Source organism: Eurosta solidaginis, chromosome 2 (assembly GCF_040869045.1).
Source record: "Eurosta solidaginis isolate ZX-2024a chromosome 2, ASM4086904v1, whole genome shotgun sequence".
In the NCBI taxonomy this organism is placed as follows: Eukaryota; Metazoa; Arthropoda; class Insecta; order Diptera; family Tephritidae; genus Eurosta; species Eurosta solidaginis.
This window is the reverse complement of record NC_090320.1, coordinates 307,091,833-307,119,226: the sequence shown is the minus strand read 5'-3', so window position 1 is coordinate 307,119,226 and position 27,394 is coordinate 307,091,833. Positions and strand designations below refer to the sequence as shown.

General features: G+C 38.7%; 5 protein-coding genes and 1 long non-coding RNA gene across 7 annotated transcripts; 2 read left to right on the top strand and 4 right to left on the bottom strand.

The window, feature by feature from the left end:
* The first annotated feature begins 1,527 nt into the window (after positions 1–1,527).
* Positions 1,528–7,786, top strand: LOC137241403 (RUS family member 1). Of its 2 annotated transcripts, none has more exons than XM_067768963.1 (8): positions 1,528–1,721; positions 1,865–2,092; positions 2,152–2,334; positions 2,425–2,724; positions 2,805–2,955; positions 3,032–3,188; positions 3,249–3,582; positions 3,691–7,786. In XM_067768963.1, exons 2-8 carry the CDS (start codon positions 2,026–2,028, stop codon positions 3,750–3,752), a joined length of 1,254 nt encoding a protein of 417 aa, XP_067625064.1. In that variant the 5' UTR covers positions 1,528–1,721; positions 1,865–2,025; the 3' UTR covers positions 3,753–7,786. The 2 variants fall into 2 exon arrangements, with proteins under 2 accessions (XP_067625064.1, XP_067625065.1); XM_067768964.1 differs by having other exon boundaries at positions 1,528–1,798.
* Positions 3,024–6,745, bottom strand: LOC137241405 (uncharacterized). The gene is made up of 3 exons (XR_010949995.1): positions 6,542–6,745; positions 3,498–3,747; positions 3,024–3,408 (listed from the first exon to the last, which is right to left on the bottom strand). It is a non-coding gene; the product is annotated as an uncharacterized lncRNA (long non-coding RNA).
* Positions 7,787–10,335: 2,549 nt separating the features above from the next.
* Positions 10,336–11,481, top strand: LOC137241400 (rRNA-processing protein UTP23 homolog). Its single transcript, XM_067768953.1, has 3 exons — positions 10,336–10,603; positions 10,660–10,860; positions 10,924–11,481. The coding sequence occupies exons 1-3, from the start codon at positions 10,484–10,486 to the stop codon at positions 11,347–11,349; spliced, it is 747 nt and encodes a 248-aa protein (XP_067625054.1). The 5' UTR covers positions 10,336–10,483; the 3' UTR covers positions 11,350–11,481.
* LOC137241399 (dehydrogenase/reductase SDR family member 7) lies at positions 11,363–12,706 on the bottom strand. Its single transcript, XM_067768952.1, has 2 exons — positions 12,627–12,706; positions 11,363–12,559 (listed from the first exon to the last, which is right to left on the bottom strand). Exon 2 carries the CDS (start codon positions 12,534–12,536, stop codon positions 11,571–11,573), a length of 966 nt encoding a protein of 321 aa, XP_067625053.1. The 5' UTR covers positions 12,537–12,559; positions 12,627–12,706; the 3' UTR covers positions 11,363–11,570.
* A 9,848-nt stretch (positions 12,707–22,554) lies between these two features.
* Rrp40 (exosome complex component Rrp40) lies at positions 22,555–23,410 on the bottom strand. Its single transcript, XM_067770176.1, has one exon. It carries the CDS (start codon positions 23,243–23,245, stop codon positions 22,556–22,558), a length of 690 nt encoding a protein of 229 aa, XP_067626277.1. The 5' UTR covers positions 23,246–23,410; the 3' UTR covers position 22,555.
* Positions 23,411–24,828: 1,418 nt separating this feature from the next.
* LOC137242920 (RWD domain-containing protein 4) lies at positions 24,829–25,987 on the bottom strand. Its single transcript, XM_067770175.1, has 3 exons — positions 25,733–25,987; positions 25,551–25,660; positions 24,829–25,488 (listed from the first exon to the last, which is right to left on the bottom strand). Exons 1-3 carry the CDS (start codon positions 25,838–25,840, stop codon positions 25,044–25,046), a joined length of 663 nt encoding a protein of 220 aa, XP_067626276.1. The 5' UTR covers positions 25,841–25,987; the 3' UTR covers positions 24,829–25,043.
* Positions 25,988–27,394: the final 1,407 nt, after the last annotated feature.

The window sequence follows — 27,394 nt, the reverse complement described above, 5'->3', positions numbered from 1 at the left end:
TCCAATCGAATACTATCTATTCCCAAGAAGTCGATACTTGAGTTCGCTGTTTGAGATACGCCAGTCTCAAATTGACGGATAGTTTGAAATCTGACCTTCGTCAGAAAGATATTGTGGAAGTGGGCTGCTCCAAATATCACATCGGTTGAATATAAAAACACATCAAAACTACATTGGACGCTTTCTGCGAACTCAACTGTAGATCAATCGTTGAGTAATAACTGTCTGAACGCACCGTTCAGTATTTTTGATCCATTCAGCGATTAGGGCTCACGTCACACTATTGACAAAGCTATTGAGCATAAAATTGTTTCGCTACATTCGCTCAACATGTTTATTCGACTCTTTCACATTTTAAAGTATTGGTTATGAATACATTTTTTCTTCTTAATAATACAGATAAGTTTGAAAAATAATTTAATTTAATAATTGACTGTGCCGCGGCCATGAAGGAAACACCTTTGCCATGTATTGTGACGAATATTAGCAACAATAAGGGATACTATCATCTCTAAGCCAACACTAAGCAGTGACTTGAATGCACATCAGTAAATCGATCATTATGTCTATACATATGTCCATACAAACAGCGAAGAGCAACGCACAAACACATGCATATATCTGATATACTCCCAAAAGTAGGCAATAATTTGTGCAAGTATCACTCACATATACACGCGCATATGAGAAGCTATAAACATAATTATAGCTGGTAATTTTATAGCTGGTAACTAACTAGTAAATTCTTGAAATAGAAGTGCCTAGAAATATTTTAACGAGGAAACCAAACAGTATAAAAGCAGCAACAGTCGAGGCACGACAAGTCAGTTTGATTTAAGCAAGCTATCAAATATGCGGAATTGCGCCAGATATACGGGATTGCACTTGGTTAAAGTATCAAATGTATCGTGTTGCCAAGGAGGATAAATATAATAAGTGACGTCTCTCGTTACTTTACATAATGGTTTTGGTTAGGATAATCGCATGTGCATAACTGTCTGTATATATTTTCGTGGGCTATTTGTGTTTATTTTTCCGAATGTATTTAATTAATTAATCCTCTTTCCAAAAATTACATTTTAATAAGGTGCCTACACGGCATGGATAAATGCGAGACAATTGAAAATGTCACTCATGGAAAACATTAGGCACCAATTTTTTTTAATTTCCAGCGAGTTACTCGCCACTCAAAGCAGACTGGTGGCTTTTATTATATCTATCCTCTTTGGTGTTGCTGCAAACTTCATTACGAGCCAACCTAATAACACCGCACTGCGTTTTTTAGCTCACGCAAATAACCGGCGTTTTTTGCCCTAACCCAAATAAGCATGCAATGCGACAATGTAAAGCAAACGTCAAATCTAAATGTCACGCAGAACAAAAATTGGAAATCGAGTACGCAGCAAATTCAAATTGGGTTGCTCTCATACAAGTTGTATGTGCATGAGACATTTTTGTCAGAAAATGACTTGCGTGCGTTTATATTAGGTTGGATTTTTGGTGACATCTGGCATCTTACTTTTTAACAGATTTGGTAGCAATGATTTTATTTGTTAAAAGCTGTCTACTTTAATTAATATTAATTAAAAGGATATTAGAGTCCACGTATTTAAAAGTTGATTATTTTTCTAATTTTCTGTTGCAACAGGCCAAATTACATTTAGACAATGATTATTTGCAATGGCTTATAGCAATTAGTCCATTGAAACGACAAATATCAAGTAACGTCATCAAGAAGGGACCTCTAATTTCAGAATTTGCATTATCAATTTCCTCCAAGGACCTTGATAAGAAAAAAGTGGCAATGCAATTTTTTTTCTAAGCAATCGTACATTATTTAATTGAGTTTTTACGTATTCCTCAGGAATATGCAACTGTGAAGCCACAATTAGCTCGTACTATAAAGAACCTGTGCTGAGTTAAGCCAACAAATTTGCGGTGGAGTTTCATTACGAAATATATACCTAGAAGCAAACGAATTGGTTGTGATATATTAATCTAGAGAGGATTATTTGGCCTATAGCAATGAAGGTGCATTTCCGAGAGCAATATGGTACCAAGGGAGAGGAAATTCTCTATATAACACCAGCCGGTAATGTTTTTCTATCACAAACATTTACGAATCTAAAACATCGAATGAAACAATTTCAGATCAAAATAAAATTGTTCGTGTACCATTGCGTAGCGATAAATTGGTGATTCAGGAGAAATTTTTTCTCTTTCGCTTGCTTCAAAATATATTTTTACCTAAAGGATATCCGGATAGTGTCAGCGACGATTATGGAGCATACCAAGTTTGGGACACAATTCAAGCATTTTGCAGTACAATATGTGGTTAGTCACTATAAATATTCGCGATTGGTTTATAATCGTATTCTGATTTAATTTAAAATAGCTTAACTATTTTTATCGTTCACTTCACAGGCACTCTCTGTACACACGCTATACTTAAGGGCATTGGAGTTGGTAATGATAACATTAGCGCATATTCAGCCACAATAACATGGATTCTAAAGGAGGGGAGCGGTCATATGGGGCGTATTTTGTTTTCGTGGTGGAAAGGTTCACAGCTGGATGTAGACTCTAAGAAATGGCGACTACGTGCTGATTTGCTGAACGATTTAGCAATGGCCATCGAGATATATGTGCTTCCGAAATATCTTCATTGGAGTACACAACTATTGTGCTGTACAACAGTAATGAAATCAATTGTCGGTGTTGCAGGTAATAATTTATTTATATATATATATATATTTATTTATATATATATATATATATAATATATATATTCATTTTTATTGAAGGTGGCGCAACACGTGCTGCTCTGACGCAGCATCATGCAATACGAAGCAATTTAGCAGATGTCGCATCAAAGGATAGCTCACAAGAAACTTTCGTCAACTTGATTGCTTCTTTTGTTGGCCTTTATTTACTTACCATTATAAAAAGTCAAACGTAAGTACTTATAATCCAGCAAAATTAAAATATGCTATTTCTTTAGTACGTTATTTATCATAGTTTATTATTTTAGCATTTTATATAGCGTATTTGTTCTTGTAATTGTATTACATCTTTATGCCAACCTAAAAGCAGTTAAAGCTGTATGTTTGCGCACATTCAATGAATCGCGTTATTTAATCGCTTTAGAGGAATATTTTAGGTCTGGTCGGATGTTAACACCACAGCAGGTAAGAAAAAATTTAATATTTATTATTTTTAATATTTTTTATTTTATTGCTCCTTTTCAGGTAAATAAAATGGAACGAGTCACTATCGGTCAAACAGTTTCGGTATCACTCAATATCGTCATTGGTCTATCCATAAGAACACTTATCGACGAGTATCGAACGATTCATGCAATTGAAAATATTATTTCCTCATTTGATCCCCATGAAAGATTTATTATTGCTGAAAATAAAAAAAGCATAGGTGTATATTTGCATTTTGATACTCGGGCGCAAGATATTCTGAAAGCGTATTTTTTTGCCGTTTCTTACTTGCAAGATCGTAATCAAATAAAGGAGAAATACTGGGAGATCCAATCTAAATGGCAAGAATTTGTCGGTTTGGCACAAAAAGGAGGTAGGAACAGTTTTTGATTACTAAAGATGATAGGGCAGCCGCTATTCGCCCTGAAATCACTTTAACATATTTTTTATATCGTATATACATATTTTTACTATTTCGTAGGTTGGCACACGACGCAGCATTTGCTTATGGTTGACGAATATCGATTGGACTGGAAAGCTTAAGAAACGTGTGTGCAATCAATTGAAAAATTTACGTTTTAAAAAATGGTAGCGAATCATGGAATAAGATTTTACGGTCAACATTTTTGTTTAAGGATTAGTAAAATATGGAATGGGATTTTTCATTTTTATAAAAAAAGGAATTAATCTATGTAATAGAAATAGGCTGCAATGACCAAAATTTGTTTAGTGCAAGTCAAAGGACTCCACTATTCAAGCCCTACGTTTCGCTAATCTTCTTAGCTTCTTCAGGGGCAGACTGCATTTATTAAATAATAGTATAATACACCACAAACAACAACGTTGACCATGAAACATGAAAATAGAAAATTATAGAACTTAAAATTGAAGAACTTTTTGTGTAAATATCACATTAAGATAAAAAACTTACAATTTATGTGTATAAATATGTAATTATAATTTACATAATGCACAGTTGTCATTAATAAATAAATTAAATTCAAGTCAAAATTTAAAGGGTTTAGATACCCTTCTGTTTAGGTATACTTGTCAAATTGGACTTTGATCCATAAGTAGAAAAAACCAACAATTATCATAAACATAATAAATAAGCGGATGAAATGTAATCAGTGTCCTCTTTCGTGTTTACAGACACTGATGACATTTATTTATTTATTATCTACCGGACATAGTCCTCACAGATATGTAACAACTTAAACAAAAATTATCGAAATAGAAAAATATATGGTAACAATTTATAAATACAACAAGGGGTTGTGTAGCGCAATATATAGCTTCTCCAACCCAATTGTCAACCTCACCTTCGGACGGCGAATCCCGTTTCACTAACAGACGAGGCTCTGGCGACCCCAAGCTCCTCATGGAACTAGGGGGTGGGGAGGGAGGGATGGCCTGAAGGTTTAATGTGGCCATATAAATCGTTCCCGAGATGGTCGGGCCAGCACCTTAACGCTGCTGTGTTACCGGAGCGTATCGGATCTGTATCCGACAAAGGACCATCACATCGATAACACTCCCCAAAGCCTTCGGGGAGTAACCTAATCGCTACAACAACAACAACAACATTATAACAAAAATTTTTGTAAAAAAATCGCTACGGCTTAAATAAATACACATGTACAAACATTTATATATTAATAGGAATACTGGAACATATTAATTGAAACGAAAGTAATCAATAACATCAGCTTTAAAATGTTCCTTACATGAGTTAAAAAAAATTTCAACCGCTTATTTATCTTGTTTATGATAATTGTTGGTTTTTTCTACTTATGGATCAAAGTCCAATTTGACAAGTATACCTAAACAGAAGGGTATCTAAACCTTTTAAAATTCGGCTTGAATTTAATTTATTTATTAATGACAACTGTGAATTATGTAAATTATAATTACATATTTATACACATAAATTGTAAGTTTTTTATCTTAATGTGACATTTACACAAAAAGTTCTTCAATTTTAAGTTCTATAATTTTCTATTTTCATGTTTCATGTTCAACGTTGTTGTTTGTGGTGTATTATACTATTATTTAATAAATGCAGTCTGCCCCTGAAGAAGCTAAGAAGATTAGCGAAACGTAGGGCTTGAAATAGTAGAGTCCTTTGACTTGCACTAAAGCAAATTTTGGTCATTGTAGCCTATTTCTATTACATACATATACAAAAAGTGTTGATCAGCTTAATCAAATCTAGGAATTAATCTATTTGGGCTGTTTTCAACATCCACATTTATCGCTGATTGGAAATTATTCCTTGGTCTGTTAAAGTTCCAATTAACGTTAACTGAAGATCGTCTTTAGTATAAGATGTTCTTGTACTGTTCTTTATTTTAAAACGTTTGTAAAATTAGCTGATATTATTTTTGATATTAGATTGTAAGAACGTGATATTCACATATCTAGTAAAACGCAAATCTCACATGACTATTTAAAAGAATAATAAGAAAATATATAGGCATACAAAGCAAGGCAAATTCATTACCAAAGTGTAGTAACGAATTGTTATCCGAAAAGCTGATTGTTTCTTCTTGATTATTTTCCATACTACGCCTTGTACAACAATATGTCAGTTAATTGAAATCAATGAACATTTTCTTTGGTTTAATTCAATTTTTACCATTTTTGACGAATTGCTTGGTTATTTGCATATGTTACACGATGGCAACATATTATTTGACACTTGCTTCTGCCTTTCTGTTTGACATAAAATAAGAAAAACAAATGCCGAACGAAAATTATAAAGAATACCATTGCTAGGCAAAATCGTTTGGATGCGAATCGTTCGTAATACAGAATGAAGCCCAAGTCAAGTCATTGGTTTCGATTAAGTCCGGGGTTTCCAGTGCGAGTTTAAATTCCAGTTAAAGTTGTTAGAGTTTAACCCTGTCACGTCGGCGGCTTAAGTTAAGGTGAGCCTAATTGTATGTTATCGAACAAATTAGCAAGGTTAAACTCTAATCAACTTTAACTAGAGTTTAAACTCGCACTAAAAACTAGGCATAACTGACATATTGTTGTACCAAGGCGTTGTATGGAGAATTATCACGAGTACTGCGTTCGCCTTGATTTAAAGTAGAAAAGCACAATTCTTTGCTTCTCCCCCAGTTACTGTTTTTTAAAGTTCGATAAAATGATCGAGGCTTATTTATAGAACTTGTAATTAAATGTATAAAAAAGTAAATTTTTCTATTTATATGATTTCGCTTTATTGAATTATATTAAAATATTAGAACATCAATATGTACATTTTACACCCAACGATGCCCGCAACAACACGTCTTTTGAAATTAATTGATTGTACAGCATCTTACCTTGTTTTTGTTTATGACATATCCAAATTATGCCACATAATTATAAAAATGTATAGCAATAGGCGAAACACAAAATTACATTTTATTGCAATATTTAAATGTACAACGAAGGTCCAATGGTGCGATTTTGCAGCAATGCACAAAGCATATTTATAATTTAACTAACCACATTCATTCGCTGTTGAGCCTTTCTTCTCTATATCATCAACATTGGTCCTCATCCCTTTTCAAAGATCCTGAGCCACATAAATAATTTTGCATGTAAATGCATCAATTGAGCCAGATAAATCCAGATAGAAGTCTGGTTCAATTTATGAGCCAGATAATTCGTTAATTTAATGTTTGGCAGCGCTGCCTTTAATAGACCTGCTTTTTTAAAAATAGATGTCGTTGCTTGGCCTTTAGCACACAACAGCGTCATCTGCATATCATCACAACTCAGGTGCACAAAAATAACACCACCTTTGCTTCCCAGATCCAGAGCATTACCGTGGGAATGAATACGGCTATTGTTAAATTTTATTAGATTTATTTTTCATCATCCATTAGGCATTTTTGAAGCTTTAACCCAAATGCCATATTAAATGAGCTTACAATACTTGTGGATTGTGCAAAATAAGAATCTTCAAATGTTAATCTTCTTACCACATAGGTGCATATACATACGTAGATTTTAAGATGGAAAAGTAATTACTTAAAAATATATTTGAAAATGGCATAGCTTTTTTTAATCGAATTTCTGCATTAAATAGAGGTAATCGTTTTTTTAATTAAAAGAGTTTTGATGAATTACTTATTCAAAATAAGCATACAAGAATTTTCCGAAAAATTTTACTATGAATATGTATGTCAAAATATTTAGAAAACATATTTACTGGAACCCTAGAGGTAAGTTTTCACTATTTAAAAAGTACCAATAACTTTGTTTGCTCTTTTGAGACTTAAAATAAGTTTTAAAAAATCATAGATTTGTGCAATAGTTTTCATCAACATTACATTTCTTAGCATGAAAAGTTATGCAAAAAAGAGTAGCACTAGGAATAATATCCATTAATACTAGTCTTATAACTTAAAACATATTTTGGGCATATCATAATTCATTCAAATTAGCTTTAGAGCTTATAGGCCTTATATTTGATCAATTTATGTGCAATAATTTTTTAGCTGAATCAATGGTATTATAAATAAGTGGGAAATCTTTAGCTTAAACTTAATTTGTAGAAAAATAAATTGTTTTAATTACAAGGAATATTTTTTGTTTCACTAGTCATGCCATATTTGGAAAATGAAAATGTTGTTATATAGAGCCCGCTGGAAATCAAAATCCTAACATTGTAAAATTTTTTACGTTTTGGTAATTGGAGTCATTAAAAATATTTTGCAAGAAAAGGAAGATGTTTGGGTAGGCGACGGTAATAATGTATCTTAACTACCAGCAGAACATATTCTCATTAAAGAGTTGGGATTGAAATCGCCAAAAACAAAATCATCCCAAATCGTCAACTTTATTTTCCCTGTACCTGCTAAACGATCCTCAGTATTTCATCTCAGAAAAGTTTTGAAAGAAGCCGTTTCCGCTTTTGCTAAGAAATGTTCCTTCTTTAATATATTTTAAATCTAGAATTTGAACTTCTGGCGTACAAAAAGGGGACTTTTCGAGACTCTACTGTAGTTTCACGAAAAGATTAAAGATTTCGTAAAGATTTAGTACAAACCTTGCGTTAAATCATGTTCTTCAGTTAAATGTTTGATATTTTTTATAGTTAATTAAATTAAACGCGGTTATTGAAAAGATATTTTCTACTTGTTTTAATAGTTTCACAGCAAAACAATAGGCATCGCTATTGGAGAATTGATTTTTTTGCGTTTTCGAATCGCCGCCTATCTATGAACATAGAAGTGGATGTGATTTTTTGTTGTAGTTGATTTTTATGTTTTGTTTGACAGAATATTTGAGTAGCCTTACCAAATTTTATGATCACAACTAGCGCCTACTCTATTGGCGTTACAGGTTTTTAGATAGGAAGTATAGGCAAATTCATTAGACCTAGTTTACACATAACAAGATTAAATGTGTAAATCTTCGTACTTAACTCGTAATCGGTAATTGAGTAGCTAAATTTCACATACAAATTTTCTTCATCAATGTTGTTGTTGTTGTTGTAGCGATAAGGGCACTCCCCGAAGGCCTTGGGGAGTGTTATCGAGTTGATGGTCCTTTGCCGGATGCAGATACGGTACGTTCCGGTACCAAGCCCGACCATCTCGGGAACGATTTGTTATGACCACATTCGACCATCTAGGCCAACCCGCCCTCCCACCCCTAAATCCATGAGGACTTCGGGGTCGCCAGAGCCTCGGCTGTTAATGAAACAGGATTCGCCACGGATAGCTGAGGTTGACAATGGGGTTCGGAGAAGCTATGTGTTACGCTGGCAACCTGAAAGGGCTGCGCTAAGCAAACCCCTTGAATCCGGTATTATAGTCGCCTCTTACGAGAGGCATACCTACCGCGAGTATATTCTAACGCCTTAACCCGCCAGGGTTTTTTTTTCTTCATCAATAGTCGGTACTTTTGAACAAATTTTAGAGAAAGCGGTTTTTTCAGCCCAGGAACCATCTCCAATGCCTGGTTTTTCAGTCCAGTTTAAACTCTAGTTAAGGTTGACTAGAGTAATACGCCAATTACACGGCTCAAGTATCCTTGTGCCCAGGGACGGAAAATAATAATTATTTTTTTTGGAGTCGAAAAAGTCCTGGTCAAAAAATTGTCCTAGGTGAAAATGTTTGAGTTCCCAGGTATCCCTATAGCAATATCATGTCGAATCATGCATCCTTTTTATACTCAGTTGAGCAGAGCTCACAGAGTATATCAAGTTTGATTGGATAACGGTTGGTTGTACATATATAAAGGAATCGAGATAGATATAGACTTCCATATATCAAAATAATCAGGATCGAAAAAAAATTTGATTGAGCCATGTCCGTCCGTCCGTTAACACGATAACTTGAGTAAATTTTGAGGTATCTTGATGAAATTTGGTATGTAGGTTCCTGAGCACTCATATCAGACCGCTATTTAAAATGAACGATATCGGACTATAACCACCCCACTTTTTCGATATCGAAAATTTCGAAAAACCGAAAAAGTGCGATAATTCATTACAAAAGACAGATAAAGCGACGAAACTTGGTAGATGAGTTTAACTTATGCCGCAGAATAGAAAACTAGTAAAATTTTGGACAATGGGCGTGACACCGCCCACTTTTAAAAGAAGGTAATTTAAAACTTTTGTAAGCTGTAATTTGGCAGTCGTTGAAGATATCATGATGAAATTTGGCAGAAACATTACTCTTATTACTATATGTCTGCTTAATAAAAATTAGCAAAATCGGAGAACGACCACGCCCACTTTTTAAAAAAAAGAATTTTAAATTCAAATTTTAAAAGAAAAGTTAATATCTGTACAGTATATAAGTAAATTATGTCAACATTCAACTCCAGTAATGATATGGTGCAACAAAATACAAAAATAAAAGAAAATTTCAAAATGGGCGTGGCTCCGCCCTTTTTCATTTAATTTGTCTACGATACTTTTAACGCCATAAGAAAATACTCTTTAATGCCTTTCATTTGATACACATGTCATACAAACACATTCCAGGGTTTCCCTCGGTTCATTTTCCTACATGGTTATTTTCCCTTATGTTGTCACCATAGCAAAGAGGATAGATATATCTTTGATATATCTATCCTCTTTGCTTAAAGTAGTGATGTAAATCTGGCTTTCAAAACTCGATATCATGGAGGGAATCCGATATTAGTGGAGGTAATCCGATACATTGGGCATCGATATCGGTGTAATGAAATGTTGATTAGTATTGGTTATTCCTATTGTTTATATTTGTTCCTTTTTTGTATGCTGAGAAAACAACATAACTATGAAGATTTCTCGCTTCAAGAAGCTGCACAAAACCTTGACATTTTTTGCAACAAATTTCGAATATCGGGAACCGTACCAAATTCTTGTTGACGCCACGTTTTGTCAAGCGGCATTACAAGTAATATTGTGTTTATAACCTACCTTGCATCTTTTTTCAACGGCTTTATTTTATAGAACAAAGTTATAATCGAGGATCAGTTAAAAAAATACTTTCAGACAAATATGAAATTGCTAACCACACAATGTATAATACTAGAAGCTGAATCGCTTGGCGCTCCGCTCGCTGGTGCCACAACGATTGTGAAGAATTTCCACGTGCACAAATGTGGGCACGAAGGTGTACCAGTGCCGGCTTCAAAATGCATTAAAGCAATGGTAATTATAAAGTTTATACAATCTATATTGAATAAATAGAATAATAATGATATCGATTTAAAGACAAAAAGCAGCCGCTACATTATAGCCTCTCAGGACCGTACCTTACAAGCTAGTCTTCGAAAAGTACCTGGCAGAAGCTTACTCTATTTGCACAAAGCAACACCAGTTTTAGAGGAGCCTTCGGATGCTTCTAAAAAATACGTTTTCAAGAAATCACAAAGCATATTAACCAATGTTGAAGAAAAACGCATTGCAAGTTTAAAGCAAAAAGGTGGGTTATCTGAAGAAGAAAACTGCAAAAAATTGCCAAAGAAACGAAAAGGACCAAAGAATCCGAATCCACTTTCCTGCAAAAAGAGTAAAAAACAAAAAGGACAAACACAAAATATGAAGCACCAACCAAAAATGCAAGGACAAATGAAGAGCAAACGAAAACGCATCAAAATACCTGAACATGTTAAAGCAGCATTAAAAGGTTCCAAATAAGCAGTTGAATAGGTACATGTAATAGGTATACAATTTCATCAGCCTTTTTATTTATTTTGAATGTTATACAAAACTAAATTTTCATTTATATACATAATAAAAAACACATACCGGCGGTTATAAAATTTTAAAGCATTGGCTCTAACAGCTAGTACCCTTATTTGGATAATGTTAAATAGCGATGACAACGAACTAGTTTAGGCCTCTGCATACCTATATTTTTATATCTTTCCCTCACGGATTCTGTTTAATGTACCCTTAACCAAGAACCTTCTAAAAATACTGGTAAATATTGAGTACTGACACGCGTAGGCTAAAAAGACGACCGGAAACATTGCACAAAAAGAAAGATTCAATTTATTAGCTATCGCTGAAGCATACAATACGCCACAACGTTCTGAAGTCATACGTTTTTGACCTTTAGTACTTCCGCCATGCTTTTGTCCAGGCTCTGCCGTGAACGCCTCCTGCAAAAAATCAGTAGCAATCGGACCAGGGCAAAATATGGTAACGTCAATATTTCGTTGCTCCAGACATAACGCCCTATAATAGGAGTTTATTGCAGCTTTTGCTGCACAATATGTTGCTGAGAAAGGCACTTCACATAAACCTGCAATACTCGATGTGACTGCAATATGTCCATGGCCATCACAATTTTTCACAAAGTGGCGTACTACTATACGCGATAGATTCATAACTGAAAAAACATCCAACTCAAAGAGTTCATGATCGACATCAATCTTTATCTCCTCCCAATTGGCACGTTGCGAGCGGCCAGCGTTGTTAACTAATACATCCAAACGTCCGAAATGATTTATAACAATCTGGAAATGTTTTTCGTGGTCCGCAAGCTTAAGCATATCCATAGGCAGGACGAGTACATCACTCTCCGATAACAAACCATTTGATAGCTCTAAGCATTCTCTTTTCAAGGAATCTAACAAATGTTCTCTTCTAGCTGATATCGCTAATCGTATTCCATTTTTCGCCAACACAAGAGCTAATCCTCTTCCTATGCCACTTGAAGCGCCTGTTACCCAAACAACTTGCCCACGCATCGATGAAATGGGTACACCAAAATGTGTTTTGTACCATAATTCCACATTGCAGTCCAGTATAATCCAATGAATTACGTAAATAATGAAACAGCAAATTAAAAGCAAAAAAAGTAGCTCTAAAGATGACATTGCCCCGGTAAAGTTTAGCCAGTCTGAAGAAAAGAGTTTAACGATTCAAAGATCAGAGTATTTCTGAGATATCATTCAATCTTTCCACACCTTACTGATAATCCATGCATACATAAGCATATGATAGTGGTTTATTTAGCATGATAGAGGTTATTTGGCTGTAAGGTGTTGTGTGAAAGGCAGGGAAAGCATAACGTCAGAAATACCATAAAGATGTATGTGTAAACAAAAATATTCAAACGCGTATGTGCAGAAAGATCTAACTCAAAATAAAAATTGCTTTATTTACTATGTACGCTGAAATAAAGAGAAAACTGTGAGTATGTCTCGAAACTCACAGGTAAGAGTTCATCGTTATCTGTATAAAAATCATTTGTCTCTAGCTTAGCTTTTTTTCTTTTAAAAAAGATAACTGATAAGAAGGCCAACGTAAATGCCCCAATAACAAGTTTACTATACAAAACAAAAGGTCTACTACGTTGCCAGCGCAGCCTCTCCAACCCATTTGCCAACATTAACTAGGCGGATTCTGTTTATTTAACAAGCGAGGCTCCAGCGAACCCAAGATACTTCAATTAACAATGCTTTGCACCTTCGAATAGGTGCATCATTCAGAAAACGTTATCGAAATCATATAATGTAAGTCCAAGGAAGCTAGCGACTTAAATAGGGTTGCACCAAAGAGATATGGGTGACCCAGAAAATTCATCGTGGTCGTGTCAAATAGTTCCCAGTTGTTGTTGTTGTTGTTGTAGCAATGCTCGCCCCACCTAATAGCCGCGACCGATCACAAATTGTCATCAATATCCTCTAACGGGAGTCCAAGGAAACTTGCCGTTTCAACAGGGGTGGACCATAAGGAAAGGGGTGTTAGACGCGTTGGTTCCACATTACAATTGAAGAGATGGTTGGTGTCATGTGGGGACACATTGCAAGCGGGGCATACATTTTGTATGTCGGGGTTGATTCTCGATAGGTAAGAGTTTAACCTGTTACAGTATCCAGAACGAAGTTGAGCAAGAGTGAGACGCGTTTCCCTGGGGAGTATGCGTTCCTCTTCCGCAAGTTTTGGATAATTTTCGTTAAGTACCTGATTCACCGGGCAATTCCCGGCATAAAGGTCCGACGCCTGTTTATGGAGTTCACCAAGGACCTGCTTGTGTTTTTTCACTTCATACGGCTGGGTTCTCAGGTGCCGTATTTCCTCAAAATGCTTACGGAGATGACTCCTTAAGCCCCTAGGCGGTGCTGGTTCATCAATCAGATGTCTGTTGGGATGCCCAGGTTTCTGGGTATTCAACAGGAACTGTTTGGTCAGCATCTAATTTCTCTCCCTGATGGGGAGTATTCTCGCCTCATTATGCAGATGGTGTTCTGGGGACATAAGAAGACAGCCCGTGGCGATTCTGAGAGCAGTATTTTGGCAGGCCTGTAGTTTCTTCCAGTGGGTGATTTTTAGGCTTGGCGACCATATGGGTGACGCGTAGCACGTAATCGGCTGGCTAATTGCTTTGTATGTATTCATGAGCGTTTCTTTATCTTTTCCCCAAGTACTGCCAGCGAGGGATTTGAGGATTTTGTTACGGCTCTGAATTCTCGGAACAATTGCGGCTGCGTGCTCACCAAAATGTAGATCCTGATCAAACGTCACACCCAAGATTTTTGGGTGTAGTACAGTCGGTAGCGTAGTGCCATCGACGTGGATGTTCAAAATGGTCGACATTTGGGGCGTCCATGTTGTAAATAAGGTCGCGGAAGATTTAGTCGGTGATAATGCCAGGTTTCGCGAGGCGAAAAAACTGGAGAGATCAGGGAGGTAGCCGTTTATTTTATTGCATAGCGCATCGATCTTTGAGCCTGGGCCTGTGACCATTATTGTGCAGTCATCGGCGTAGGAAACGATTGAGACTCCTTCCGGTGGTGTAGGTAGCTTAGATATGTAGAAATTAAACAAAAGTGGGGATAGGACACCACCCTGTGGCACCCCCTGTTTAATTCTCCTTGGTTTTGATGTTTCGTTTCTAAATTGCACCGATGCCTGCCGACCACCCAGATAATTTGCGGTCCACCTTTTAAGACATGGGGGAAGGGTAGACCCTTCCAGGTCCTGCAGTAACGAGCCTTGGTTGACCGTATCAAAAGCTTTTGATATGTCTAGCGCTACGAGTACTGTTCTATGGTGGGGGTATTGATTTAAACCGCATTTTATCTGGGTGCTAATGGCATTTAGCGCGGTGGTAGTGCTATGGACTTTTCTGAAGCCATGCTGATGAGGGGCTAGCTGCAAATTTGCTTGGAAATAAGGGAGCAAAATGGCTTCAAGCGTCTTTGCCACTGGCGATAGGAGAGATATCGGACGATACGACTCACCTATGTTAGCTGGTTTCCCAGGCTTTAGTAGCGGGACCACCTTGGCCATTTTCCATTTCTCAGGTATGACAAAGGTGGAAAGAGACAGATTGAAGACATGCGCTAAATATTTGAACCCCTCTTTCCCTAGGTTTTTAAGCATCGGCATGGCTATGCCGTCTGGGCCCACTGCTTTGGATGGTTTAGCCCGACCAATGGCGTCCTCAACCTCTTTAGCGGTGATGGTGATTGGTGACGCGCTGAATTTGTGTTTATGTGCGTGTCTGTTGGCCCTCCGTCTATCTTTGTCGACCGTAGGATGCATTATATATTGTCGGCAGAAAGCGCTCGCGCATTTTTTCGCGTCCGACAGCCCTTTGTCGCCAAAGGCGATGGAAACTTTGTCTTTGTGCTTAGTCGGATTCGATAGGGACTTTACGGTGGACCAAAGTTTGCCCACACCGGTAGAGAGGTTACAACCTCTTAGGTGCTCCTCCCATTTCGCCCGCTTGTGTTCATCTACAAGCAATCTGATGCGTTGGTTTATATCCCTTATTTGGGGGTCGCCTGGATCAAGCTGTCTTATAAGGTCACGTTCTCTCGCTAAGTTTGCGGCCTCCGCCGGGAAGTGGGGCGGGATTTCGGGAATTCTCCCGGCGGGAATGAAATGTGCCGAGGCGGATTTAATGGCCTTAGGCGGTTGTCTGTAAAGGATTTATATTCTTCCCACTTTCCTTTTTTGAAGTTTATGAAAGTGCGTTACGCTCAAGCGAAATAAGTATGGGCAGGTGGTCGGATGCCAATGTTACCATCGGCTGCCAGTTGACGCAGTTTACGAGTTCTGCGCTCACGATTGAGATATCTGGCGAGCTGTGACAGCTTCCTACCATACGTGTGGGGGCGTTGTTGTTGTTGAAGCAATGCTCGCCCCACCTAATAGCCGCGACCGATCACAAATTGTCATCAATATCCTCTAACGGGAGTCCAAGGAAACTTGCCGTTTCAACAGGGGTGGACCATAAGGAAAGGGGTGTTAGAGGCGTTGGTTCCACATTACAATTAAAGAGATGGTTGGTGTCATGTGGGGACACATTGCAAGCGGGGCATACATTTTGTATGTCGGGGTTGATTCTGGATAGGTAAGAGTTTAACCTGTTACAGTATCCAGAACGAAGTTGAGCAAGAGTGACACGCGTTTCCCTGGGGAGTATGCGTTCCTCTTCTGCGAGTTCTGGATATTTTTCTTCAAGTACTGGATTCACCGTACTGGATTCCGACGCCTGTCTATGGAGTTCACCAAGGACCTGCTTGTGTTTTTTCGCTTCATACGGCTGGGTTCTCAGGTGCCGTATTTCCTCAAAATGCTCACGGAGATGACTCCTTAGGCCCCTAGGCGGTGCTGGTTCGTCAATCAGATGTCTGTTGGGATGCCCAGGTTTCTGGGTATTCAACAGAAACTGTTTGGTCAGCATCTCATTTCTCTCCCTGATGGGGAGTATTCTCGCCTCATCATGCAGATGGTGTTCTGGGGACATAAGAAGACAGCCCGTGGCGATTCTGAGAGCAGTATTTTGGCAGGCCTGTAGTTTCTTCCAGTGGGTGGTTTTTAGGCTTGGCGACCATATGGGTGACGCGTAGCACGTAATCGGCTGGCTAATTGCTTTGTATGTGGTCAAGAGCGTTTCTTTATCTTTTCCCCAGGTACTGCCAGCAAGGGATTTGAGGATTTTATTACGGCTCTGAATTCTTGGAACAATTGCGGTTGCGTGCGCACCAAAATGTAGATCCTGATCAAACGTCACAACCAAGATTTTGGGGTGTAGGACAGTCGGTAGCGTAGTGCCATCGACGTGGATGTTCAATATGGTCGACATTTGGGGCGTCCATGTTGTAAATAAGGTCGCGGAAGATTTAGTCGGTGACAATGCCAGGTTTCGCGAGGCGAAAAAACTGGAGAGATCAGGGAGATAGCCGTTTATTTTATTGCATAGCTCATCGATCTCTGGGCCTGGGCCTGTGGCCATTATTGTGCAGTCATCGGCGTAGGAAACGGTTGTGACTCCTTCCGGTGGTGAAGGTATCTTAGATATGAAGAAATTAAACAAAAGCGGGGATAGGACACCACCCTGTGGCACCCCTTGTTTAATTCTCCTTTGTTTTGATGTTTCGTTTCTGAATTGCACCGATGCCTGCCGACCACCCAGATAATTTGCGGTCCACCTTTTAAGACATGGGGGAAGGGTAGACCCTTCCAGGTCTTGCAGTAACGAGCCATGGTTGACCGTATCAAAAGCTTTTGATAGGTCTAACGCTACGAGTACTGTTCTATGGTGGGGATATTGATTCAAACCGCAATTTATCTGGGTGCTAATGACATTTAGCGCGGAGGTAGTGCTATGGAGTTTTCTGAAGCTATGCTGATGAGGGGCTAGCTGCAAATGTGCTTGGAAATAAGGGAGCAAAATGGTTTCAAGCGTCTTTGCCACTGGCGATAGGAGAGATATCGGACGATATGACTCACCTACGTTAGCTGGTTTCCCAGGCTTTAGTAGCGGGACCACCTTGGCCATTTTCCATTTCTCGGGTATGACAAAGGTAGAAAGAGGTTGCCGAGGCGGATTCAATGACCTTACGGAAGGCACGCTCCCCTTGGCGGGCATCAGTCGGGATAGGGAGGGCAGCAAAGCTGCTGTCTGTTGCAGATTTATATTCTTCCCACTTTCCTTTTTTGAAGTTTATGAAAGTGCGTTTTTCGGTGACGATGAAGTCGGCGGTACGCTCGAACGAAATAAGTATGGGCAGGTGGTCGGATGCCAATGTTACCATCGGTTGACGCAGTTTACGAGTTCTGCGCTCACGATTGAGATATCTGGCGAGCTATGACAGCTTCCTGCCATACGTGTGGGGGCGTCTCCGTTTATTGTGCAGAACGTCGTTTCGTCTATTTGATCCGCCAACATCTCACCCCTACTGTCCGGTCGTGATGGGCATTGAAATCGCCTAAGATAATGCGATTGTTGCCAGTGAGTAAGGCCTCGATATTAGGGCGGTATCCACTGGGGCAACAGGTGACAGGAGGGATGTAGATGTTGATGATTTCTAGATTTGCATCGCCTGACCGGACAGATAGGCTTTGACTATGGAAAGTTTAACGTATGAAAAAGAAGTTCATATCAAGCTTATGAATAAATGGTACGACAGAGAACTGGCGCAAATGAATAAATGCAAATATAATAATTATAAGCTTGCGATACAAACAGGTGATTGGAACGAATATAAAAATATAAATCGTATCTACAAAAAGCTAGTAAAAATAAAGAAAGTTAAATATATGGAAAATAAAGTCGAAATGAATGAAAATAACGCCAGAGAAATGTGGAAACATCTTAAGCAAGCGGTTTGCTTAACGAGAGATAACGAAGGGATTAAAAAGGCGATAATAGATGGTATGATGGTAGAAAATGAAACTGAGCTGGCAAATGGTCTAAATAGGTTCTTTATAAATAGCGTAATAGAAATTAATAACATCATAGAACCTTGCCGTATAGCACTAAGTGATGTACAAGTCAATTCTAGATTAAAGTTTGCCAAAATAACAACAGATGAAGTTATTAATATTCTGAAAGAGTTCAAATATAAAATAGGCGGCAGAAAACTTATATCTGATGGAGTACTTAAAGATTGTATATCGTATACAGGATATTTCTACGCACAAATAATCAATAACAGCCTAGAAGAGGGTCTTGTACCAGAAAAGTGGAAAACGTCAACGGTGATACCAGTGGAAAAAGTTAAAAAGACAGTAAAACCTGAAGAACTTAGACCCATAAACACCCTGCCTAGTGATTGTAAAATACTTGAAGCTTATGTTAAGAACCAGTTAACGAAATACCTTGAAGATAATAATATACTAGCCCACCAGCAGTCAGGCTTTAGAAAGAAACATTCATGTGAGACAGCTCTTAATTTGGTGATACATGACTGGAAAGAAGAGTTAAATAAAAAAAAAGTGGTTGTTTCAGTCTTCCTAGACCTCAAACGAGCTTTTGAAACAGTGGATAGGGAGATCTTAATCAAAAAAATGGAACGTATTGGTATAACTGGTATAGAACTTGACTGGTTTCGCAGCTATTTGAAGCAGAGGAGACAGAAAACGGTTATAAATACCGTGATGTCTGATGAATTGGAAGTACCCATAGGGTTACCACAAGGCTCAGTTTTGGCACCGATACTGTTCTTAATTTATATTAATGATATAGTTAACGCTATTGAAGGTTGTGAAATTAAACTATTCGCTGATGATGCATTAATAATGATTAGTGAGAATAATATTAATTCTGCACTTTCTAAAATACAACATGAACTGAATAACCTGTATAAATGGTTGTGCGGAAATAGACTGAAACTTAATATAAATAAAACGAAATTTATGATAATAACAAGGAGGAACGTTAATGAGGATATAATTGGTTTAAAAATAAATGATGAAAGCATACAAAAAGTTGACAGTATAAAATATTTGGGAATTATAATTGATAACAAACTCAAGTTTGAAGAACATATAAACTACACAGTCCAGAAAGTTGCGAAAAAAATTGGGGTTATGCAGAGAACATCCAAATATATTCAAAAAAAGTACAAAATCATTATATATAAGTCCATTATAGAACCGCACTTTGTAAACTGCCCATCTATTCTATTCATTGTGTCAGACAAAGAAATAGATAAACTTCAAAAGATGCAAAACAGATGTATGAGATTTATTCTTAAAAAACCTAGAGATACTCGTACGGCTGATATGCTGAGAAGTTTGAACTGGTTAAGTGTAAAGCAAAAGATTTTTTTTCACGCTATGAAGTTTATATTTAATATTAAAAGTGAAAATGTACCTGAATATCTAAGTAAAAACGTAGTATTAGTTAAGCAAACACATAACATTAATACAAGGAATAAACACAATTTCAAACTGCCTTTATTCAGAACTGAAATAGATCAGCAAAATATTTTTTATAAAGGTCTAAAAAGTTTCAATGAACTGCCTATAGATATAAAAAGTTGTAATGAAATCGGGGCTTTTAAAGCAAAACTTTATGAATATTGTAAAACCTTAGCAATAAGATAGTAAATTGTAATATAATTTAATTTATGAATTAGGCTTTTTTGCCGTAATAAATAAATGAAATGAAATGAAATGAAATGACGTTCTAAGACATTGTCCCTGCGGTCGATGCCAGGATCAAATATATAATATTGCACAGAGTGGTGTATGATAAACGCGAGACCGCCTCCATTTCCGCTCTCGCGGTCTTTCCTGTGGACGTTATACCCAGAGCAGGTCTGCAATGCAGATCTTGCTGTGAGTTTAGTCTCTTGAATCGCAGCAATGCGGATGTTGTGCCGCTTCATGAAATCGACTATCTCCGTAATCTTCCCAGTTAGTCCATTACAGTTGAACTGCAGAATTCTGAAGTGCATGAGGGGTGACGCCGCCACTCTAGGGGTAAGTGACGGGTGACTACGCCTAGGTTGTGGAAGGCCAGGACGCAATTGCTGTTGTGGCCTTGGGACTGGGCGCCCTTGGGCAAGCATTGGGGTACCCGGATGATTTGGGTTTGCGACCTGGCAACATGGCGCGATGAAACCCGTCGAGGGGTTGCCGTCGCGGAGACCAGAACATCTAGGAAAGTGGCACCACCCAAGGCAGGAGCTGCATTGAGCGGATGTCGCAAACCTATATATTCTGTGCTGGCAGACGGTGCAAACGGAGGCAGGGACTAAGAGTCTGTTTCCCTGACCTGCACGATTGCTGGACCCGGATTGGGTTCGATACCTTCCCGGAGTAAGAGAATATGTAGCAGTCCTGCTGCAAGGAGCTGCTGGGAGGATGACAATTTGTGGGAGGGACGAAACAAATTAAATGGGGTCACACTGAAATGACAGTCCTTGGTCGGGAAAAATCCCGAGGCGCTCCGGTACATAGAACCGACTGCCTTGGGAAGCGGTGTGGGGGCGTCTCCGTTTATTGTGCAGAATGTCGTTTCTTCTATTTGATCCGCCAACATCTCACCCCTACTGTCCTCCCGCAAGTTTGAATGCCATAGATCATGATGGGCATTGAAATCGCCTAAGATAATGCGATTGTTGCCAGTGAGTAAGGCCCTGATATTAGGGCGGTATCCACTGGGGCAACAGGTGGCAGGAGGGATGTAGATGTTGATGATTTCTAGGTTTGCATCGCCTGACCGGACAGATAGGCGTTGATGTTCTAAGACATTGTCCCTGCGGTCGATGCCAGGATCAAATATATAACATTGCACAGAGTGGTGTATGATAAACGCGAGACCGCCTCCATTTCCGCTCTCGCGGTCTTTCCTGTGGACGTTATACCCAGAGCAGGTCTGCAATGCAGATCTTGCTGTGAGTTTAGTCTCTTGAATCGCAGCAATGCGTATGTTGTGCCGCTTCATGAAATCGACTATCTCCGTAATCTTCCCAGTTAGTCCATTACACTTTAACTGCAGAATTCTGAAGTGCATAAGGGGAGACGTCGCCACTATGGGGGTATGTGACGGGTGACTACGCCTGGGTTGGGGAATGCCAGGACGCAATTGCTGTTGTGGCCCTAGGACTGGGCGTCCTTGGGCAAGCATTGGGGTACCCGGATGATTTGGGTTTGCGCCTTGGCAACATGGCGCGATGAAACCCGTCGGGGGTTGCCGTCGCGGAGACCAGAACATCTAGGGAAGTGGCACCACCCAAGGCAGGAGCTGCATTGGGCGGATGTCGCAAACATATATATTCTGTGCTGGCAAACGGTGCAAACGGAGGTAGGGACTGAGTCTGTTTCCCTGACCTACACGATTGCTGCCGGAAAAGAGGGGGGGGGGGGGGAGAAGACGGGGGCAGGGGCTGTTGCTCAGCATTGCTTCCGACTCTACTACGAAGATTGTAGTTATGAGTGGTAGCAGCTGTTTGAGTTGTTGGCGCCGTGGGGCGCGAGCAGCAGCGGGTACTTGTTGTGGCTTGCTTAGCAGCGTGGCTGCTGGCAGGTAGTGGGGGGGGGGGGGGGGGGGCGCTTAGACGTAGACTACGGGACGCCCTTGGACGTGAACAGCAAGGAGCCACAAAAGATTTATAAAAGTTACGTGGACGTCGGGTTTTGGGATCAATCCCAGAACAACCTGCCCGATGCAACCATCCCTTGCACGAGACACACTGAACAGAGTATGACCGTCCTAAAAAGATTCTTTTCCGGCAGATGCAGCAAAACCATTTCTCAGGACCGGGGTCAGGAGACGGACCCGGATTGGATTCGATGCCTTCCCGGAGTAAGAGAATATGGAGCAGTCCTGCTGCAAGGAGCTGCTGGGAGGATGACAATTTGTGGGAGGGACGATACAAATTAGATGGGGTCACACTGAAATGACAGTCCTTGGTCGGGAAAAATTCCTAGTCGCTCCGGTACATAGAACCGACTGCCTTGGGAAGCGAATAGTTCCCAGTCGAGGTAGTACTTTAATGGTCTCCAATAAAACTAATTACCTGATCTATATTCCCCAAACGACCATCAACACCGATAGCACTCTCAAAACCTTCGGCAAGTGCCTTTATCGTTAAAACATCAACTCTACTATGTCACGGAAAAATGCAAAAATAAAATCTTGAAATATTTAAGTAAATAGTATATTTCCAATATTTTCACAAATTTTTGGCATTTCTTCATATGATGCACTTTCTGCAGCCAATATTGCATTTCCTAAAGCAATAGTCTCTCGAAGGCTTTTCGCCTTGAGCCAAATACGTCCATTTAAGCCAACCGCGATTTCAAAGGGCATTTCTTTAGTGAGTGAGCGCAATAATGGACAATCCTCGCGAAGAATCAAACGTGCCAGATTCAAGCTGCAGTTTAACACAAAGCCATCAGTAAGCACGCCAAGTTTGCCTTTCTTTCCTGTCGAATTAACACAAACCAGCTCTGGCTCCAAATCACGGCCAGCAACAATTAAGCGGGCATATAAAAGGTCACCTGGATTCACATCGGGTCGATTCTTTTTGGTCGCCGCTTCAAATGCCAAATATGAAAGAGACGCCTGCTCATGGGCGCCGATATCTACACGGAATATATCTCCTGCCTTAGCGGTGACTACACCAATCACTGCTTCACCTCTAACAGGAATGTAACGCTGCTGATAGTTATCTATCCAGAAGGTATTTGGCTCCTTGTGATGAAGTCTTCCCGGCTTGCATGCTATCACTTGGTCATCTTCCCGTCGCAAACCTGGCCCCAAAATCACCTTTTTACATTTTGCTAATACTTCAGCTGCTAATATACGATCGCCGGGTAAAACAATCTCTGTCATTTTATAAATTCTGCATTAAACTCATGCCCAATTATGCTATTATTTTTTATTTATGAATACTGTTGAAAAAACGTGAAGAAACAAGAGGGAAAAGAACACGTCAACTGCACGTCAATTTTACATGTGTATTTTTACAATTTCGGTTCTGCCGTTCCTCTACACAAAAATGGGGAAGATGTACGACTTGCGTCTTATCAATCTGTACGAACCTCAGCTGATCAGGGTGTTAGGAATATATCCGCGGCAGGTATTCTTGTCGTAAGAGGCGATTTAACTTCTCAATTGATTCAAGGAGCTGTGTAGCGCAGTTTTCAGTCCTCAAGCCGAATTGTCAACCTCACTTACCCGTGGCGAATCCTGTTTCTTTAGCAGCCGAGGCTCTGGCGATTCCAAGTTCCTCGTGGAAGCCGGGTTCGGGGCGAGATGGCCTAGACGGTTTAATGTTGTCATATTAAATTTTTCTCGAGATGGTCGGGCTGGTACCTTGGTACCAGAAAGTACCGGATCTATATCCGGCAATGGAGAATCTAGATCGATAACATTCCCCAAAACATTGCAGCAAAATTTTATGTTATTGCACAAAGTAGCAAGGCTAAACTCTAGTCAACTTTAACTGTTTAAACTTGCACTGAAAATCCGGGCATAAGTCAAGCTTGGATTTTAGAAGTGATGTCGCCGTTGATGGTCCTTTGCCGGATATAAAACCGGTACCTTCTGGTATATATTACCAAAGATCATATTGAATGAATGTTTTTATGATTCGCTTCGAGTAGGTGATGTGAACAATTGAGAGAAGCTGATGCTCCGCCCAAAGTATTTTTATCGGAACCTGTCTACTGAAGCAGACAAGGGGGATGGCCCCTACTCCACTGAAAGAACGAGCGGCCTTTGATGTAACTCGATTCGAATAGAAATGAAAGCTGTCAAACGATATATATATTTTTTTCAAATCCGATTTCTTTCGAATCAAATTGCATAATAAGGCTCAGGAGGAAAGCGATAGAAATTTCTTTTGAATTACCAAATGGCGCCAGTTAGCTCGAAAACGGTTATGTGCAGACTAAGTGGGACTACGAATTAAATGGGGTTACGCTGAAATGACAGCCCTTGGTCGGGGGAAAAAATAAACCCCGACATACGTAATGTATGTCCTGCATGCGATGTGTCCCCACATGACACCAACCATCTTTTCAATTGTAATGTGGAACCTACGCCTCTAACACATATTTCCGTATGGTCGTGCCCATTGAATAGGACGAAGCAATGTTAATACAACAACATCTAAATTTATGAATTTTTAAGTTGAACTCTTTCGTCGTGTTGGATCTTATTCATATATCAACGTTCCTTGTTCAATGAATTTTTTAATAGCTTCTCGCAATTTAAGTGTTATCGAATGTAAATAACAAACTTTAAAAAATAGAGAAATATCAGCATACCCATTCGATACTCACTTAGCACTGGAATATTTGCTGCAGTCAACAATCCCTAGAGGAAGGCTAGACTAAATTGACTATAACTGTCTAGCCGTCAAGTAGACTCAAAAGTGTCTTGACTTGCAGAAAAAAGCGAATCTTTCAAACTTTGTTGTTTTTTAAGGACAATTTATAATGGTATAAATTTGATAACGGTACATAGAGTAGAAATTTAATGTTGAGTAATTTATCACCACAGCGTTTTCGCAGCTATGAGAGATACTTTTAAGTGGAAATCAAAATATCCGCTCATATAAATTTAGCTATGACTTTTTGATATGCGGACCGGAACTAAATATTTTTGAAGAATATTTTATTTTTATTTATATATTGAGCGGTTGCAGTAGAGCAGCAGCAGCAGTTCCCATATTTGTGTTCGAGCTACTCATTGATGACGTTGTGTCATTGCTATCCTTACTACCAGTTTGTGAGAGATGCTTTACAATATCTACCCAATCCCAACCTCGTGGACGGTCGCCTTTGTGATCTGTGCGCTCCCACTGCCGCCGTTTCTGTGCCTTCGTCAGTTGTTCTTTCTTAGGTTCCTTCTTTTTGTTTGCATCATCAGTATCAGATATTTTGATTGCACTAACGCCTCCATTATCCAAATCTATTGATTGCGCCTGTACGTGTTCAGGCTGTTCTGCGGTTAATTCTATGTGCCGGTCTTTGAGGCATTCAAACAGCGTGTACGTCATGCCACATCCTAACCACTGCTCCGCTTCTTCTATAAGTGCTTGCTTTACTTTTGCTTTTATAGCCGGTATTCTATATATTATTCTCAATTTGATATCAATCATAAAATATTTAGCCAGCATATTTCAACTTACAAATTTCTATTATAGAAGGCATCCATATTAATGTTGGGCAGTTCATTTGGGTAGTTTTCATTCCATTGAATTTCAACCAAAAATGATTTGTAGTGATCATCTTCGCCATACTAAATCAAATTTGACCATATTCATATTTCGCAATTAAATAAAACAAAATTGCGTTAGGAAAATGTACATACCTTATATTGGAAAGTGTTTGGATCAACTTGTTTGAAGTTCTCATCGCCCTCGTAGATGGATAGCAATGCCTCGCGTTCATCTGCTTGTTGCTCCTGGAGGTCTGTCATTGCTTTATGGTCGTAATTTCGTTTTATATTTATTTGAAATAATTTTTGGAAAATGTTGAGGAAATATTTATAACATAGTTGCAAAATTATGAAACAGAATGGGAAATAAGCAAAACAAAGAAGTAAACTGCGAATCTTTTAAAACGTGATGAATATTGAGACATAGGACAGAACAAGGCGAATTCATTACAGGTGGTGTTATTCCATCAGCTGATTGCTTCTTCTTGATAATTTTCCATACAGCGCCTTGTACTGCAACATGTCAGTCAAGGCGAATTCATTACAGGTGGTGTTATCCCATCAGCTGATTGCTTCTTCTTGATAATTTTCCATACAACGCCTTGTACTGCAACATGTCAGTTAATCGAAATCAATGAAAATTTTCTTTTGACTTGACATTCTTCTGTACGGCGAATAGGTTGAATTCGCTTTGCCACCACCTAGTATTGATTCGCCTTGATGTCAGTTAATCGAAATCAATGAAAATTTTCTTTTGAATTGACATTCTACTTTACGGCGAATTGATTGAATTCGCTTTGCCACCACCTAGTATAGATTCGCCTTGGTACTGCCAAAGAGGATAGATATATAAGAGACGTCAGTTTGCTACTCGGTGAAATAAAAAGAATGGCTGCATTTTTATTCGCTGAAAGCAAATGTTCTCGGTAGTTGTCGGTAGGGTTGGGTAGGGTATCGGTAATTTTCTTGCCCACATATTCGTAAATTGTGCGGCGAAATTGAAATAAGATGAGTGACAGTTGAGTGAAGCGGCAAATGATTTCTGATCAAGATTGCAAAAAGCAGAAATATTGTGAAAAATTCAATATAAATACATACATATGTAAATAGGTATGCATATGTACATACTTCATATATGCAGACACCTTACTTCAATATTTCCACAAAATTTATTTGCTGAAGAGTTGTTATGAAATGTCACAATAAAGCCTTTGCACAAAAATCAGAATTTTTTACAACTGCCCATTCTTAACCATGCTTCCTCTTGATTTCCCATTCATTAAAATGTTCTTCACTTTGTCCAACTTTGTGGAAACATTTGGCAACAGAGCATTTGTACAAAATCATCAAAAGACAAAATTTTGTGATTTTATAAATTCCATCTTCGATTCATATTGGGGGTTTTAATGCTCTCGCGCATGCCGCTGAAACATAATTTCAATACAATAACATCACAAAAGTATACGCCTTTAAGGAAATGGGAATTCGGTCTTAAAAATTAATATAAAAATGCCCAGTTATAGCACAATAAATAAACAGTAGTTTCTATCAAAAAAATTTTAAAGTTTTCATAAATTTGTATAAAATCTTTCATATAAAAATTTCAAAGATTTTTATTTGATCATTTGATGCAAATTGATATCTTTGTACATATATTAAATCATGAAAAGCCTCATTTAAGCTGGAGTCATTGGTGCCGTATGTCGTATCGCTGTATCCGTATCCCTAACGTAATCAGCTGTTTATCGTTACGACGGTAAACCAAAACCCACCTCTTTGGCATTATACTCAGATGTAACTGAAATATGTGTCTAT